The sequence below is a fragment of the Poecilia reticulata genome, linkage group LG6 (assembly GCF_000633615.1).
Source record: "Poecilia reticulata strain Guanapo linkage group LG6, Guppy_female_1.0+MT, whole genome shotgun sequence".
NCBI lineage: Eukaryota > Metazoa > Chordata > Actinopteri > Cyprinodontiformes > Poeciliidae > Poecilia > Poecilia reticulata.
Window position 1 is genome coordinate 3,755,933 of NC_024336.1, and position 16,010 is coordinate 3,771,942.

At 39.5% G+C, this 16,010-nt stretch overlaps 2 protein-coding genes across 3 annotated transcripts in view; both read left to right on the top strand.

The window, feature by feature from the left end:
* Nucleotides 1-6,729, top strand: part of ticrr (TopBP1-interacting, checkpoint, and replication regulator) — an 18,582-nt gene extending 11,853 nt beyond the window's left edge. Inside the window, exons 14-21 of one of the 2 annotated variants that reach the window (XM_008410756.2) lie at nt 308-380; nt 883-1,014; nt 1,170-1,260; nt 1,354-1,412; nt 1,680-1,948; nt 2,670-4,578; nt 6,364-6,492; nt 6,579-6,729. In XM_008410756.2, coding sequence (XP_008408978.1) covers nt 308-380; nt 883-1,014; nt 1,170-1,260; nt 1,354-1,412; nt 1,680-1,948; nt 2,670-4,578; nt 6,364-6,492; nt 6,579-6,697 — 2,781 coding nt within the window. In that variant the 3' untranslated portion in view covers nt 6,698-6,729. The remainder of the gene's footprint in view (nt 1-307; nt 381-882; nt 1,015-1,169; nt 1,261-1,353; nt 1,413-1,679; nt 1,949-2,669; nt 4,579-6,363; nt 6,493-6,578) is intronic. The other variant, XM_008410757.2, reaches the window with a different exon arrangement.
* A 2,386-nt stretch (nt 6,730-9,115) lies between these two features.
* LOC103465691 (creatine kinase U-type, mitochondrial-like) overlaps nt 9,116-16,010 on the top strand; it is a 14,442-nt gene continuing 7,547 nt past the window's right edge. Inside the window, exons 1-4 of the mRNA XM_008410755.2 lie at nt 9,116-9,427; nt 12,377-12,575; nt 13,572-13,667; nt 15,204-15,425. Of these exons, the coding sequence (XP_008408977.1) occupies nt 9,282-9,427; nt 12,377-12,575; nt 13,572-13,667; nt 15,204-15,425 (663 nt within the window). The 5' untranslated portion in view covers nt 9,116-9,281. The remainder of the gene's footprint in view (nt 9,428-12,376; nt 12,576-13,571; nt 13,668-15,203; nt 15,426-16,010) is intronic.

The window sequence follows — 16,010 nt, forward strand, 5'->3', positions numbered from 1 at the left end:
AGGTGATCGGTATCGGCAACAAGAGCCAATGATTGCCGATCACCGATCATGCACTTATTCACGAAAATCGGCCGATTATGATCGGTCACCGATCGATCGGCACACTTCTAGTAAATTTGTTCGATTTTATGAAAAACAAAACTGTGAGAAACATGCAAGAATTGGAAGTGAGGAACACTTTTTTCTTCGCACCCATGCAAGTTAAAAACTGGTTGAAAACAAATGAATGAGCGAAGAGGTAATTGACTTATTAATTCTCGATGACTAAGCCAAGCACTTAACTCAAACATATTTTTTTTCGCCTTAGTCCAAAATGAAGATCTCCACTACAATGGAGAAGCCTGCAGAACTACAGCAACCTCAGAAGCAACAAACACAAGGTATGTGTAGAAAAATTAAAGTAGCGCTGTCGGGATCAGACTAGAGGACGCAAAAAGGTTGTTTCTCACTTTATAATATGAAGAACATCCCACGACTCATTGTCTTGTCACAAAAAAAAAACTGACCACCAACTACTTCCTGTCGTCTTCTTCTTTGTGGTTTGCACCAGCAGCAGTATTGGGTTGTTGATCATCTGACTTGTGATGCGAAAAAAGTGTTTGCATTGCAGTTTTGCAAAATAAATCAATTTCGATACGGCCAAAGAAAGGAAAAAAACTAAAGAAAACAGTTTCTTTGAAATTGATGTTTCCATTATTTTCAAAATGTCAAATTGCCAAATATGTGGTCAAAGAAAATGCAGCTACAGGCAAAGAAAGCTTAGTCGCTTTCTGCATAAGCAGACTATTATGATACTGCGACAGCGCCAAGTTTGCAATTTGTTGTGAAGCCCTGCCTAAGTAAAGTATCAAAGCTTCTCAATGTACATTTATCGGTCCACAGAGGTGACCAAAGTAAGAAGAAACCTCTTCAACCAAGAGATTGTTTCCCCTTCCACGAAAAGGAGACTACCAAGGAGCCAGTCTGTCTCTGCTGTGGAAGGACTGAAACGTAAGCGTCCTATTGAATCTGAAGGTAACTTTTTGAATTTGGTCAATTGCATGAAATACGCAGTGTTTTCCATTATTTGGCTGTGCTACTTGGTATTCAGATTTCTGAGATTGAACCAAAAAAATCATATATTTTTTTATTACTTAATTACTGTATTTCTTTTTTTTTCCCCTTTTCAGAAAAGCACAAACTTCTCACAAAGAAGGTGTGTGAGACGCCTCTCCACAAGCAGGTGTCCAGTCGCCTCTTACGGCGGCTGAAAGCAGGGAGGTATGTTTCAGTCATACTTTTATTAGCTGAGCCTATCTGCAGCCATTTGTAAATGAGCAATATTTAGTTCAGTTAATGAATTTTTTTTCACAGGAAATCTGACCATAAAGGGGAGTGCATAGTAGAAGAGTCACCAGTAAAACCAGCCGAAGGTAATTTCAATTTATATTTATGTACATCGCATAATAATTTATTTATGTGAATTAAGCTCTTCTCTTCAGAAAAAAAAAAGATTTTATTCAATAATCTGGGACACAATTTGTTATATGAATGAATATAAGGAATTAAATTCACTGTTACCTTTCTTTTTAAAGTTTAGATTTGTAAGTATTTTATTTGGAAGATTCTAGCTTAATACAATATAAACATGATTTTAAACCACAAAATGTAATTTTCTTTTCTTTGTGATTTTCTGTCAGACCTGAGAAGGAGCCCCAGGTTAAAGAAATTTGGTAGAAGACACTCAAGCACTTTCTACTCAAGTTCTCAGCCTCGCTCCAGGAATCTGGAGAAAGCTCTTTCTTCATCTCAGCTTCCACTCAGCGACAGCAAAATCTGTAGCGTTAATGTGAAAACAGTCCAGTCTCCCTTGCGCCTTCTGTTCGGCGCGGCCGAGTCTCCCAGTGACCAGTTTGATGAAACCCAAGTCACCCAGTCTCTGTTGCCCACAGACTCCAGTGTTTTTGAGGTAATTTATCTGAATTCATACCCAGATATCTCACACGTTGAACACTTTGGCTTTTCATTATTGAAGGATTTTGCCAGAGTTGAACTAAAGTAACACCCTTAAAAAGTCTTAAATTCACATATGTAAAGTTAAGGCCTTCAGATCTCTCTCTTTTTTTATGCAAGTTGACCTTCAATACATTATTCATTTTGACTATGATGGGACTATTTAATATCGTATTTTTGATGTTTGTTTTTTTTGTTTGTTTGTTTTTTTCCTCACTGGACTTTTCTGTCAGGAAAAGTTTGAGTCGCACACACATTTTTCTTATGTTCTGTGACTCTAGATAGCTAAAGCTACTGCTAGCTAGCTGCTAATATTTACTTGCTAGCTAGTTAAGTGCAAAGTTCTTGTCAGTTGTCTAATTTCAGTAGAGATATAGGTTCTTAAATAATCTTAAAGTCTAAAATTTAAGTTGGTGAAACCCATAAAAACAATGACTAATATCTGAAGCCTTTATATCTTTTTGTTTTAAGAAGCACAAATTCTGTTATGTACTAATTTTACAGTACTGTGTCTTTTGCAAGATGCCTGACTCGTTTCCTGTCTAACAAAATTCTTAGTTGAATGAAAGTAATTTTTAGCGCAAATCTGGCAGGGATACGAATCATTTGAAATCATAATTCGTGCTGAACTACTGTCACTTTTCATCACTTATATGATGTTTTTGCTGTATGTTTAGAGTCCAAACAAAACGCCGTCAAAATCACCCAAGAGACGTGGAAGGAATTTATCTCCTAAGATGCCCAGAACACCCCAGGCCCCACTATCATCCAAAATAAAAGTTTGTTCGGTTGAAAGTCCTTTAGCTGATGCTTCTGGACATGGTAGTAATATGAAGACCATTCCTCTGAAATCTCCAGGCAAAGAGTCTCTCTTTGTAAATACGCCAAGTAAACAAAGTCCTGTTCTGAGTCCTTTAAAGGGCATTCTTAGGACTCCAGTCAAAGCTTCTGGATTATGTAAACTTAGCAGCCCGTTATCCAAGACTCCCAAGAAGAGTGTCACATGGTCTCCCTCTCCTCAGAAATGTACAGTGGAGGCAGACCGTGCAACTTTTAAAGTCCCCGAGTCACCAAGTACAGCTCCTCTCAACACTCTGAGACACATGAAGACTCCCAGCAAGCTCCACAGTCCAGAACAAAGCACTAAAGCTAAAAGGGACATTTTTAAGACCCCGGATAAGATCTGCCAAGTAAGCCTGGTACGGCTGTCCGAACAAGACTTATTGACTCCAGAAAAAAATCTGAGGTCTTCGACATGTAATACAACTGAAAATGCGGCGGTTCGTCTGGAAACGACCCCTACGCCGCCCCCGGCATCCTCAACCCAACATAATTCACCTCAGCGCAAAAGCAGAACTAAAGTCAAGATTCCCAGTCCCGTTCATCAAATGATCACTCGCTCCGGACGAACCCCGAGGAAAGAGCCAAACACCGAATCCCCCATTGAGGTGGCATACCCACCGCCTGAGGGGGATAGACTTCCAAACAGTTCATCAGAGGAGCAGACTGAAACATCTCAGTCCTCCGAACCCGACTCCAGTCTCCAGACTGAATCGCAGACTTCTCACAGTAACTCCACAACCACAGATGACGACAGTTTGGACATCGTCGACGCTACGGTGGTCAAGACTCGGTTTAACCAGGGTATAAAGATGAGCATTAGCTTCTCAAGGAAGCCTAGTGTGTCTAGACCCGACTGTCCTGCGAGGACGGCTTCCCCTGTGCAACCCCAGAACACGCCGGGGCGCAGCTATGGCTTCCGCCAGACCCCCGACCGCCTGCAGAGGGAGGCCGCTGCTCGTTTGGGGTACGGAAACGACTCCCCTCGATTCTCAACCCCCAGAAGCTTGACGAGATCCAAGAAATCCCCAGTCGCGCCAAACCCTCCGAGCTACCAAGTAGAACTGGAAATGCAGACGTCAGGACTACCGAAACTCAAAATTAAACGGACGGATTCCATGAATGCGGACGATGTCTCTTCTGGGGGTGCTTCTCAACCTGGCACAGAGAGCCCTTTGGTCGGCACCAAGCCTCTCATGGAAAGCCCCTTGACCATAATGGCCAAACACAAAGACGCCGCTTGTTGCTCGCCTTCTCTCTGCGCTCACGTCACTCCAGCCAAATGTACTCCCGGAAAAGGCAGCAGCGTCCAGACGTACATCTGCCAGTCCTACACGCCTACGCGCCACTCTCCCGTGGCAGTAGCAGTGGCAGACATCATCCCTCTCACCCCTTCGCCGCAGAGCGTGGGCAAAGTAACCCCGGACAACCTGAACAGCTGGCCGCGTAGGAAGAGGCCTCAACTCGAGGCATTTGGAGGCAAAGATCGGGTCCCAAAAGGGGAGCCGCGGCTGGAGGAGCTGCTGGAGGAGGCCGAGCTCGGAGTCAGTCGCCTGCAGGACTTCGAAGACACCGAAGAACCCTTGAGCAGCACAGCAGAAAAAGAGTCGCGTTCAGTGTCAGCAAAGGTGCCGCCTCTTTCCCCCAGGGAGGATTTGTACTGGATGTCCAAGTTGGCTGAAGGGACGAACAGTGCTGACTCAGCTGAAATCATCTGGGCGTGTGAAACTGGAAACATTAAGTCAAGTAAGCAATATCTTTAAACAGTTTGCAGAATGAATGTATGTGTTAGATATTTAAAATTTAAATATTTTTGTTTATACATTAAAACTAGACCTTTAGATTTTAGGTCTGGCAATACTTCAGAATAGTATAGAGTAGGGTTGGGTGATATGGACTTTGAATTTCATTGTGATAATGAAAAGAAAGAAGATTATTTTATATATCAAGTCATGAGAACTTTTTTTCTTCTATATTCAATTTTTTGATATGCACCAACATCTACCAGTTCATCTGTTTGCCCATCTCTCATTTATCATACCTGCTATCTGTTCGTCCATCCGTTCATCGGTTTCTTCACCATCCATCCTTCTTTCCTGTGAATAGCTTTTATAGGTTCTATATACTAATACTGGTCAGTGCTGAAATAAATACATTTGTACTGAAGTTGTTATATTTATACTTTTAAAAAAGCTAAAAGAAAAATGAAAATTAAATTCTGGTAGAGTTTGGAGTTTTCAAATAAAACATGAGTTTTTCTTTGCCTCAGACTGAGGTCAACCTGGGGCACAGAAAGCCAGCTGGATCTTGGAAGATCAAGGTCAGCAGCAGCCTGGTTGTGTGACAAAGCGTGATTGTGTGCAAAATCAGCTCCAGCGTGGCTATTATGGTTCATTATCGCAGTAAGGCTGTTTCAAGGTCGTTGGTTGAGCGAGTAGTAGCGCAGCGTTAGCATTGCCATCAGTATGTCACGCTGTGGTGGGGCGTCTCGCTCCACCACAGCGGATGTGAAAGTGGTCCGAGAGGCTCGTACTAGAGAAAGGTGTGGCTTTCAGGATCATCATGGAAAGACGTTCCTGACTTGTAGGATTTTTTTTGCGGGGGTGGGGGGAATCCAATAAAGATATATTGATATTTTCAATATAGGTCAAAGATATCAAAAATATCAAAGATGCATGTTTTTGGTGAGTAGCAAGTGGCATAGCAGCATCATGAGTCCATTAAATCTGGGGTATTAAACTTTTTTAAGAAAAATTTAAGTTTCTCATAAATTTGCTATGACTGTGGAAAAAAAAGCTAGCTTTTCCACCTCCTCCCTGAGCTACTATTGTTGTCTGATGAAGACCAAAAACAACCAATCAGAGCCAGAAGGATGGCCTAAGAATGGAGGGAGGGGGTCAAATTTATTTTTTTCACAGATTAACTGTCTCACATTATACTGTCACGACATAGTGACAGCTTTAATAAATATGTAAGGGTAATTTTTTTTAATAAGCTACGTACACCAGCTTTAACGCTGCAGGAAGTTTTGCGAATTCTCTGCAGCCCAGTCAGGTTCTGATATGCTCTTGTTTGTGAGGAGAGATTAATGGCCTTTATCACTTTAGGTTGGGTTTAGCAACTGCCTAAGGGACCACTGAATGAAATGAGCTAACTCGGACACATTTACGTTATACGATGTTCATTAATATGCTCCATCATCTTGAAATCCAGTGTAAACAGAATTGACTCGATGTGATTTTTGCACATTTCCAGTGAGTTACCTCTCTTAACAAAACTGAACATTCTCTTTTGTTGTACACCCTTAATTAAGAGTAAATTAAAAGAATATCTGTCAGAGCAGTGGTAAATATTAGCATTTTGGTGTAACAAGGTCAGATATTACCTTGCATTTTAAGCTTTTAATATGAACATGATGACAGATATTGTGACGGTACACAGAGAAAAGCTTTGTCGTTGGTTTCGACCCGCTGTTACAGCGAGGTCGAATTTCATTCATTCACCCGCTTGTGTTTGCTCCTCTCCTGGCAGCGGGGACTCCTCCCAGTCGGAAGGGCAGAAAACCAGTGACGCCCAGCGGCATCTTGGCCCTCACTCAGTCTCCGCTGCTGTTTAAGGGCAAAACGGGCTCCACCCGTAAGAAAACGCCAGATTTTAAAGGTAATGCTTAAACGTGCGACGTGTCCATGCGAGCATCTTATTGCAGGTCAACTCATTTTCTCCCTCCCCCCCCCCTGACTTTCCAGACGAAGCCTCGTCAGGGAAAACGGATCGTGAGCCGGAGCTCTCTCCTTTCAGCCTCTCCCAGCCGACGAGGCGCTCTAACACGGGGAAGACCTACAGCAGGAAGAGACTGCTCCACTGAGATAAATAACATAAAAACTTTCAGCAATCAGACCGTCTGTTCTTTGTTTTGTGCTGTGAAGCCGTGAGCCTTTTTGTGCCATGTGTGAAAAGGTTGGCTGAACTCCACTGGAAAGCTGCTTTTGTTCAATCAGAACCACTCCAGAGTTCAAAGGATGTTTAAAATTTATCGCCGATATCAATGGGATCATATTTTCTTTCTCTCTGTTTTACAATCAAGTCAGATCCTGTTCTTATCCGATTAGTATTATTTATTAATTTTTCCTTTTTTTATTTTTTTAGCCATTTTCAGAAAAATTTTATTTTCTGAAATTTTGTAAATATGTTAAATATTGACAAATTCTTTTATGAATAAACAGTTTTTCTTAACCATTCGAAAGTGATTGAAAAGCAGGAAGTCCAAACCACGGAGCAGCGACTTGCTGAAAACTGAATTGGGTTTTGTTGCGCTGTAAATGTTCCTCTAAGAAGTTTATCAGCGCCGTTTGTTCATCAGTGCCCACCTGGCTTCAAAGGTCAGCACAGTGAAATCAAACACACCCTTTTTTTTTGGCTTTTTATATGCCACAGGGCAGCCCAGCTACATCTGAAACTTAATTTCACTGCCTGTGATTTGACTAAACCATTCGGTTCTGTAGCTTTTAAAGCGCTGATCGTCGGGTTAAATTGTAGGACTAAGTACATAACAGAAATGTCAGTCATAAATTCAACTAAATTGATGCATTTTAAAGTTTTTAAATTTGTTAGAAATGTTGTTTTTAAATTTTGAATGCTAAGATCTTTATAATTTTCTGATTTTTTTTTCTTGCAAAATTTCCCCCACCTCTTTTTTTTTTTTTTTTGTTTCTTTTTAGTCTGAACCACTTTTTTTTTTTATAGTAGTTTGTAAATCGAGTTAGCCTCTTTTTTTCAGGATGTTCCTTCATAATGTTATGGAAAGCAGTTTTGTTTTACTCATTTTAACACATTTGATTAATTTCATTTTGCTTTTGGTTCAGTTCAGAGAATCACCAAGATGGTTGCTCTGTATTAATGAGCTTGTAAGTTTGCTGTGAATAATTTTATTTATTTTTTTTAGTCGCTTAGAATTTATCGACAAAGTATGTGAACTTTGAGCAGATTTATCCTTCCATAAGGAGCTCACGTACAGGATTATAACATAATTCCAAATAGTGAGTGCAAAACTCCTACTTTCTGTGCAGGTTTATAGTTATGCATTATGGCAAATAGTTAATTCTTCAAGCCTTTGGGAAATGTTTGTATAAATTCAGATTAAACTACTGTTCAGTTAAGAAAAAAAAGTTGTATAAAAATAAATTGTGGTCCGAAAGATCACCTCACTGCGAAATGTTGTTAGCTAATGTTGCTGCGTTTACTAGAAAGCCATTTTCAAATCGGACGATGAAGGTGAGTGCCACTAATTTCCCCTTTAAGTCCAATCAGGCGTGACGCAATGAGGAAGTTGCGGCAGTTTTGTATGAATGACTGGAATAACCTTGTGAAGAAAATCTTTTCAAACGATTATTTGAGCTAAATTGGGTGAGGGGGGAAATGAGCGGGATTGTATTTGTACTTTAGACTGTGGTTTAGCTGAGTGCGAAGTGAAATCTCCTGTTCTGCAGCTCCGTTCATTATGGTTTAATATTCTTACCATGCACCACTTTACCTTCATCAAGTTAGCCGACAAAAAGCACAACAAACTTCCTGTTACTTGGTCTATATTTGAAAGTATATAGATAGAAGATATTGCCGACTAATGTTTTGTTCTATCCTCAAGTAGAAAATTAAAGGCCAGTTTCACTTTTTTCCTTAAAAAATATGACCGAATATAATCAATCGGCATAAAAAGAAATTAGCAATGAAATGGAATTGAATTTATTTAAATTACGTCATATTTTAAAATAAATTGCATACAAGCAAGTCTGTTTTGCAGAATGGTGTTTTATCAGGAGTGCATTAAAGAAAATAAAAGGAATGCTGAATTTCTATACAGTACGAGTATATGGAAATTTTAATCTACAATTTTTTGTAACAATATGGCACAGAAAGTCTACAAAAAAATACTTTATAACTATATAAAATTGTTGCCTAGTAAAATAACCAGAATTTTTTTTCTACTGTTAGGTTATAAAGCATATAAAATAGAACATATTTAAAGGAATTATTTTTCTTTTGCGTAAATGTCATTCGAGTCATTTCCAAACTTGTGGGAAGTAAAAGAAAAAAAAAATAGACCCTTGATTAATATCTAAAAAGTATGTATGTTCATCAAAACAAATGCAATAAAAAATATACAGTTAATGAAATAAAAAAAATGCGCATGTTTGACTAAAATATAAATGTAAGTATTGTCCTTCAGTTGTTTCTAGTCATCTCGCTACTTTTATTTTGAAGCTGGACCTACACTTCCGGTCCAGTCCTCAATCTCTCCGTCCACCTTGACGACCCACCCCCTGTTAACCATTCTTATAATTCCATCAGAGGCGCTTCATCACCTTCACTCCATCAACTTGTCTTTTCTTCCCCTCCGTCCAACCCTGTCAATAACACCATTTTCTAAACACTTGAATTTCAAGGGGAGAAAAATGGCCAGCAGCTTCACGAGAATCCTCTCCTCCAAGAGAAACGTCGGAATCCTCTCGTTGGTCGGAGGCTCCGTAGCGGCTGGGTTTCTGCTCCATCGGGAACATGTCACCGCCGGAGAGCCTCTGCGCAGGAGATACCCCGCCAGGTAACTGCAATTCCGGCCTCTCTGGTCGTTATTTGATTTTTAAAAAAGCATTTTATGGACAATTATTTTTGCCTATAAAATTATTTTTTTTAACAAATTGGACGTCGTTTTATTGACTCTAAATTATACGTTTTTTTCCCTCTAAATAGTAACGGTTCGTTTTAAACGTTAGAGTTTTAAGCTAATGAGGGTGGAGGAGTGCAATATGGGGGAAAATAAAAACCTTTTCTGCTGGTCAGAAGTCCTCAAATATAGTGCTACCTGAATTATAAGGTCATAATTAGGTATGGGCCAGATTATGGCAAAAATACTCCCTTCTAATATACAGGCACAATGGGATTAACAAAATTAGCTATTCGACAGAGATTAGATTGGTGCTGAACGTCGAAGGCCAAAAGGGAGCAGAAACTAGACCTTTGCTTATCCCGGAAAATTAATAAACGTTTAATTTAGGACATGCAACAGCCATATGGAGACTATTGTGCCATATCTAGGTCAGAGAAAACCCGAATCATAAAGCACTGCCGAGCCACTTTACAACACATCATAAATCCAGCTTCATATACTCTTACGTATGAGATCTGAACGCGTAACAATAAATTATCTGGTTCTTCTGCATGTCTGCGTTTGTTGGATGAATAAATTGCACATTGTGTTGAAAAAAAGAGGTCATGTTGGATACAGTCTTGCTCATTATAATCACAGATTGCACAGCAAAGATCTATTTGTCACTGCAGGTTTAAAAAGCACTTCTTCCAACTGATCAATAGACTAGATGTTTACATACCAAAACTTATGTATTAGAAACATGTAATGACCAGCATTATTAAATAGATGCTATTTGGTGTCAGTACAGCAAAAGTTGTGTACGTGACTCATGGCACACCTGCCTGAACTATAAAACACGTCTCTATATGGAGATCAGTAAAACATTATCTGCTCCTCAGATAAAAGTCATTTCATTGATCACAGGTGAGGTAGCAGATAAAGGTTTTACACACAATTGTTCCTTATTCTACTCGAATGAATGAATGAATGTCTGCCGTCGATCTACAGTGAAACAGTAGAATGAAATTAAATCGTGTCTCTCCTATAAGTTGTAATCAGTACAAATTAAAAGCTAAGTGATGCACACCACTCTGTATGTAGCTATTTTTCTGTTTTGCTTCATCAACCTGCAAAACTATTTATTATTTATCCTTCAGCAAGTATTGTTTTTGGAATCAGGAGGACTGGGGCCAAAGGTGCATTTTAACAAAATATCTTAATGAAAATATTTTTTTTTAAATTATTTCAGTAATTGAATTACTGAAAAAATGAAAGTGATGGATTCCAAGTGCTTATTCTTATTTATGTGGATGACATTGACTTACTGCTAAAGGGAAACCTAAGCAGAAAAATTAGAACATTACATGAGACCAGTGAAGTAAAGCAGTTTTTTTTAAATACTAATATGTTGAGTAATTGCCTAGACAAGATAATCATGCCATATTCCTGCTTTTAAGCAAATGCAAGTTTATTTGTACAGGAAATCTTAGCAACAAGGCAAGTTAAAGCACCTTACATACATAACATAATAAACACTCATCAAAAGTCACAATCCAGACTAAAACAAATGATCTTCTGCTTGTTAAAGGCGACTCTTTTGTAGACGAGGATTTTTCTTTTGCTTTGATTTAAAGGAACTCAGTATTTCAGCATTTTACAGTTTTCTGGAAGCTCATGCAGCATAAAATCTGAATGCTGTTTCTCCATGTTTGGTTCTGGTTCTGGTGAACATTAGTATGTCTCTAATGTGTTTTTGGTGCTAAGCCGTTCAGTGATTTATAAACTAACAGAAGCATTTTAAAGTCTGTTCTCTGAGCTACAGGGAGCCAGTGGAAGGACTTTAGAACTGGGGTGATGTGCTCTGTCTTCCTGGTTTTAATGAGATCAGCTGTCTGATTGACTTTTCGGCAGAGCTGTGAAGACACTGTTGCAGTAATCAGTGTGACTAAACACCTAGATGAGTTTCTCGAGATCTTGTTGCGACATTAGTCCTTTCATCCCAGAAATGTTCTTTAAGTGATAGAAGGCCGACTTTGTTACCGTCTTTACGTGTTTCTGAAAGTTCAGTTCTGAATCCATCGCCACACACTGATTTCCAACCTAATCCGTAGTTTCTGGCTATAATTACTGAAGCTGACTCATCACTTTCTCCTTAGCTTCCAAAGATAATAACTTCAGTTTTGTTTTTTGTTGGAGAAAGTTGTGGCATATCCACCCATTGATTTTTTTTTCCCCCTCGGCATCTGTTCATTTCATGGATAGGTTCATTCATAGTCACCTGCTGAAATTATAATCTAGAGCTGTGTATCTTCCGCATAATGATAGTAATTTTATAATCTGAGCTAGCAGGACTGTGTGGATATTAAATAAGAAGAGTCCCAGGTTTGAACCTTGTGGAAGCTTGGAAAACAACTTGTGTTGCCTGTCAAAACCGAAATCTGAAAAGCACAACTTAAAAAACCCAAACTTGGTCTACTGGTCTAAAAAACCAGTAGACTGTATTAATTTAATCCTAAAGCCTACCATCTTCAGACTTTTTTAAATCCCAACATCTTCATTATTTAATTCATTAAAGTTAATGGCATTAAATAATTCATTGTTTGAATTTGATGTTGGGATTTGTGCCCCCCCTGCCCCTCTCTCTCTCTCTCTCTCTCTCTCTCTCTCTCTCTCTCTCTCTCTCTCTCTCTCATTAGTAAATAGGATTGTTGGATTGTTTACAACAGGGTATACTGTTAGTCAAAGGCCACAGGTTTAGATTTCTGTTGCCTGTGGGTAAAAAAACAAAACAAGTAACAGGTATTTTTAGTGAGTTAAAAGTTTCTGCATGGTGTCCAGAGCTCAGCAGCGCTGTCAAAGATCAATAGAGTCTTGCCTTATCTCATTTTCCTATTTGCACAGCGCGGAGTACCCTGACCTGCGCAAACACAACAACTGCATGGCCAGCAACCTGACACCGGCCATCTACGCCAAGCTATGTGATAAGGCCACGCCCAATGGGTACACTCTGGACCAGGCCATCCAGACGGGCGTGGACAACCCGGGCCACCCCTTCATCAAAACCGTTGGCCTGGTAGCCGGAGACGAGGAGTCCTACGAGGTCAGACACAACATCGGGACCGGGTTGCGGCTTTAAGCAAACTAAACTCACCTCCTTTAACTGCAGCTGGTGCATTTGTTGAAATCTGTTTTTGGTACATGCTGACACTGTTAATGGACTTTTAATGCAAGCCTTTAAAGCAACTTTGCCTTAAAAATATCACTATTTACTTTAGACAACAGTTGTAGACATTCATGAAAGGCTCCTTCATGTTCATGACAGTGTGTTATGTAAGTCTTATACACACCTCTTCAAATGAAATGTGACCAGATTTTCTTCTGTTTTCATTGTTGGCAAAAATGAACAGAATTCATGATGGCAAAGATACTTTGACAAAAAGAAGGCCTTCTGCACCGACCAAATAAAACTTGGTCCACTGGCAGATTATTCCGCTTATAACATGGGAAAAATGTCTTGTAATAAATGACTTTATCTACCAATGGAACAAGTACTTTTTCATTAATATTAAGGAATTATTTACTTAAATAAGCTCCTATATCTTGCTGAAAAGTTACTTGTACATTAGTTTTTCTTATTTCAAGTATACTAAGATGTTTGCACTATAAACTTGACCAAAATTACTTGGTAAGACTTTTATGTTTTTGTAGTGTGAGCCTGGTGGTAGAGGCGCTAGGACAGTTCACCTCACTTCTTTGTGTTTGAAAAAATGTTAAACGTTACAAAGATTCAGAGGTGTGTGAGCAGATGACATAAGTTCAATTCGTCAGATATAAAACCTACCTTAAGAAGTCTTTCCTGTCATTGTTACTGGTGTATAAAACACTATTWAAAATAAAAAGCGCTTTTAGCCTGGTCGGGGAGGCATGGAAAGCCTGGTGGCCCACCAGGCTCATAATACACTGGGAGAAACCCTGCAGGCAACATCAATAAAAATTGACATTGCTTTTATCTCCTTTATATAAAAACAAACTTTTATATAATTTCAGATCTAAATCTGAAACAGTCTTGGGTTTAACAGAATGTGTTTCCGTTTAGGTCTTTGCAGACCTCTTGGATCCTGTCATCAAAGAGAGGCACAATGGCTACGATCCCCAAGTAATGAAACACCCCACTGACCTGAATGCCACCAAGGTACTTCAGCTCTATTGTGCTGACTCAGCAGTCAGGTCAGATTTTTGGTTTGACCTCATTTTAGGGAAAATTCCTTTAATTCTTTTTTTTCTTCTAATTTCTTGAAACCAACTGGCACCATCTTGGATGTTATTAGTTTCTTATTTTAAAAAGGAATTGAATTGCTTGTTTATTTGCATTTTTTAATGTATTTCTAATATTGTGTAAAAGTAAAATGAGGCTTAAATGGTTAAATGAAACATCTGCAGAATGTGCCAATTTTTTTATCCACTTAATCATCAGAATAATTGATATACCGTATTTTCCGCACTATAAGGCGCACCTTATAATCCGGTGCGCCTTGTATATGGACCAATACTGCGCCACAACAGGTCTAGCAACTACGGTAAGCAGCCGCCGACTTCATTTTTGCCCGTAGAAGAAGAAGCGTGCAGTGCATGCTGGGATAGTTGTCAGAACGCTGGTTTGTTAATAAATTTTGACTGACCTATCAACATGATAATCAGCGCGTCTGCAGGTCATTTAGCACCATGTTCTCCACAAACATGCTGTGTGCGAACGGAGAAGGGTGACCATCGTCCGGCCACGCCCCGGCCCAGTCGCGGAAGGCTCTCCTCGCTGACCGGAGTTGGACTGTTTTGTTGACATTCTTTATGTCAACAAAGTGGCTTTAGACATTCATCCGGGGTGCTTCGACTAGGATTACCAAGGGACCAGCCCCTATACATTTAAAGCCGGGGTGTCGGGGGAAGAGAGACAGAGACTGCGGCGGCAGCGTGTCGGTTGGTCTGTGTTACCCAGAAAGCAGTTGGGCACAATATCGCAACACCAACATCGTGAGTGAAACAATGACTGTGGCAGCCTACTATATAAAGTACTCGGGGACCACTTCTCTATTATTACACATCCACATTTGTAGAGTCTACACGTTTGTCATACTCTACAAATGTGTATACAGCTGTAGCGTCTATTCTATGCGCCTTATAATGCAGTGCGCCTTATAGTGCAGAAAATACGGTAATTGCCCACCCCTCATCTTTTATTCTATAGTTTATCATTTAACATGATAATTTTCTTGACACGATTAGCATTTTGATTTATCGTTCTCATGATAAATTCTAATAAAATGATGTATTTTGTGGTCAGGATTGTTATTTTTTCTATTTTCTCCACCCTTAGCTCGACAAGAGCAGTCCCTGTGTGCAGTTTAGTGATATAAATCTCTTCTGTATGTGTCTGGTGTCCTAAAGAATCATGTTGGATTTAATTTCCCAATAAAATATTTTTTAATTTTGAATTTGAATCACAGATGGTTTTTCAAGTGCAGCATTTTGTGTTTGCCGGGTTATGATTGCTGTTCATCCACAGCCATCCAGTTACATAAGAAGAAATAATAAATAGTTCTTTAAATTCACGTTTATTGTTGTCACAATGTTGTGATAAAACTGTAAGTCCATATCTCCCGCCCCTGTAACCGCTTTACTAAAACAATTGTCCGTTGCAGCCCTAATCGACGAACTTCTCCAAACATTTCAGATCCAGTCCGGTGTTTTCGATGAGCGCTATGTGCTGTCGTCCAGGGTGAGGACCGGCCGCAGCATCCGGGGCCTGAGCCTGCCCCCCGCCTGCACCCGGGCGGAGCGCCGAGAGGTGGAGCGGGTGGTGGTGGACGCCCTGTCTGGGCTGAAGGGAGACCTGACGGGAAAATACTACAGTCTTACTCTGATGACCGAGCAGGAGCAACAGCAGCTCATTGATGTAAGTAATGCGTGCTTAATATCAGGAACGACAACTGTCTGGGCTAAACATTCGTTTTAACTCTTCTGCACGTTGGCAAGGTGGCGTAGGTCGCCATTTTTGGAACTTCTTTGGAATGCTGAATAACTTTGGTTCTTGAAAAAAAAATTTCCAGATCAGGTATCTGTGACCATGTGCAGATACACAGTACACATGGTACTTTAAATGGTATTTAAAGTGCCATTTAAAATGAAGAATTTCTTGTTCTGCTCATTTTAGAGCTAATGTTTACAGCTTCAAAATATTGAGAATGTGCCCGTTTTTTTTATCCACTTAATCATCAGAATAATTGATAGAATAATAGATGAGTGGTGGGCAATTATCATACCGTTTATCATTTATCGTGATAATTTTATTGACACAGTAAGCATTTTGATTTTTCGTTCTCACGATAAATTCTAATGAAATTATGTCTTTTTTGGTCAGGATTGTTATTTTTACTATTTTCATTATAGTAATAGTAAAAAAATTTCCAATGTGATAAAACTTTGAAAATAAACCACAAAATAATATATATGTGTGTGTGTGTGTATATATATATATATA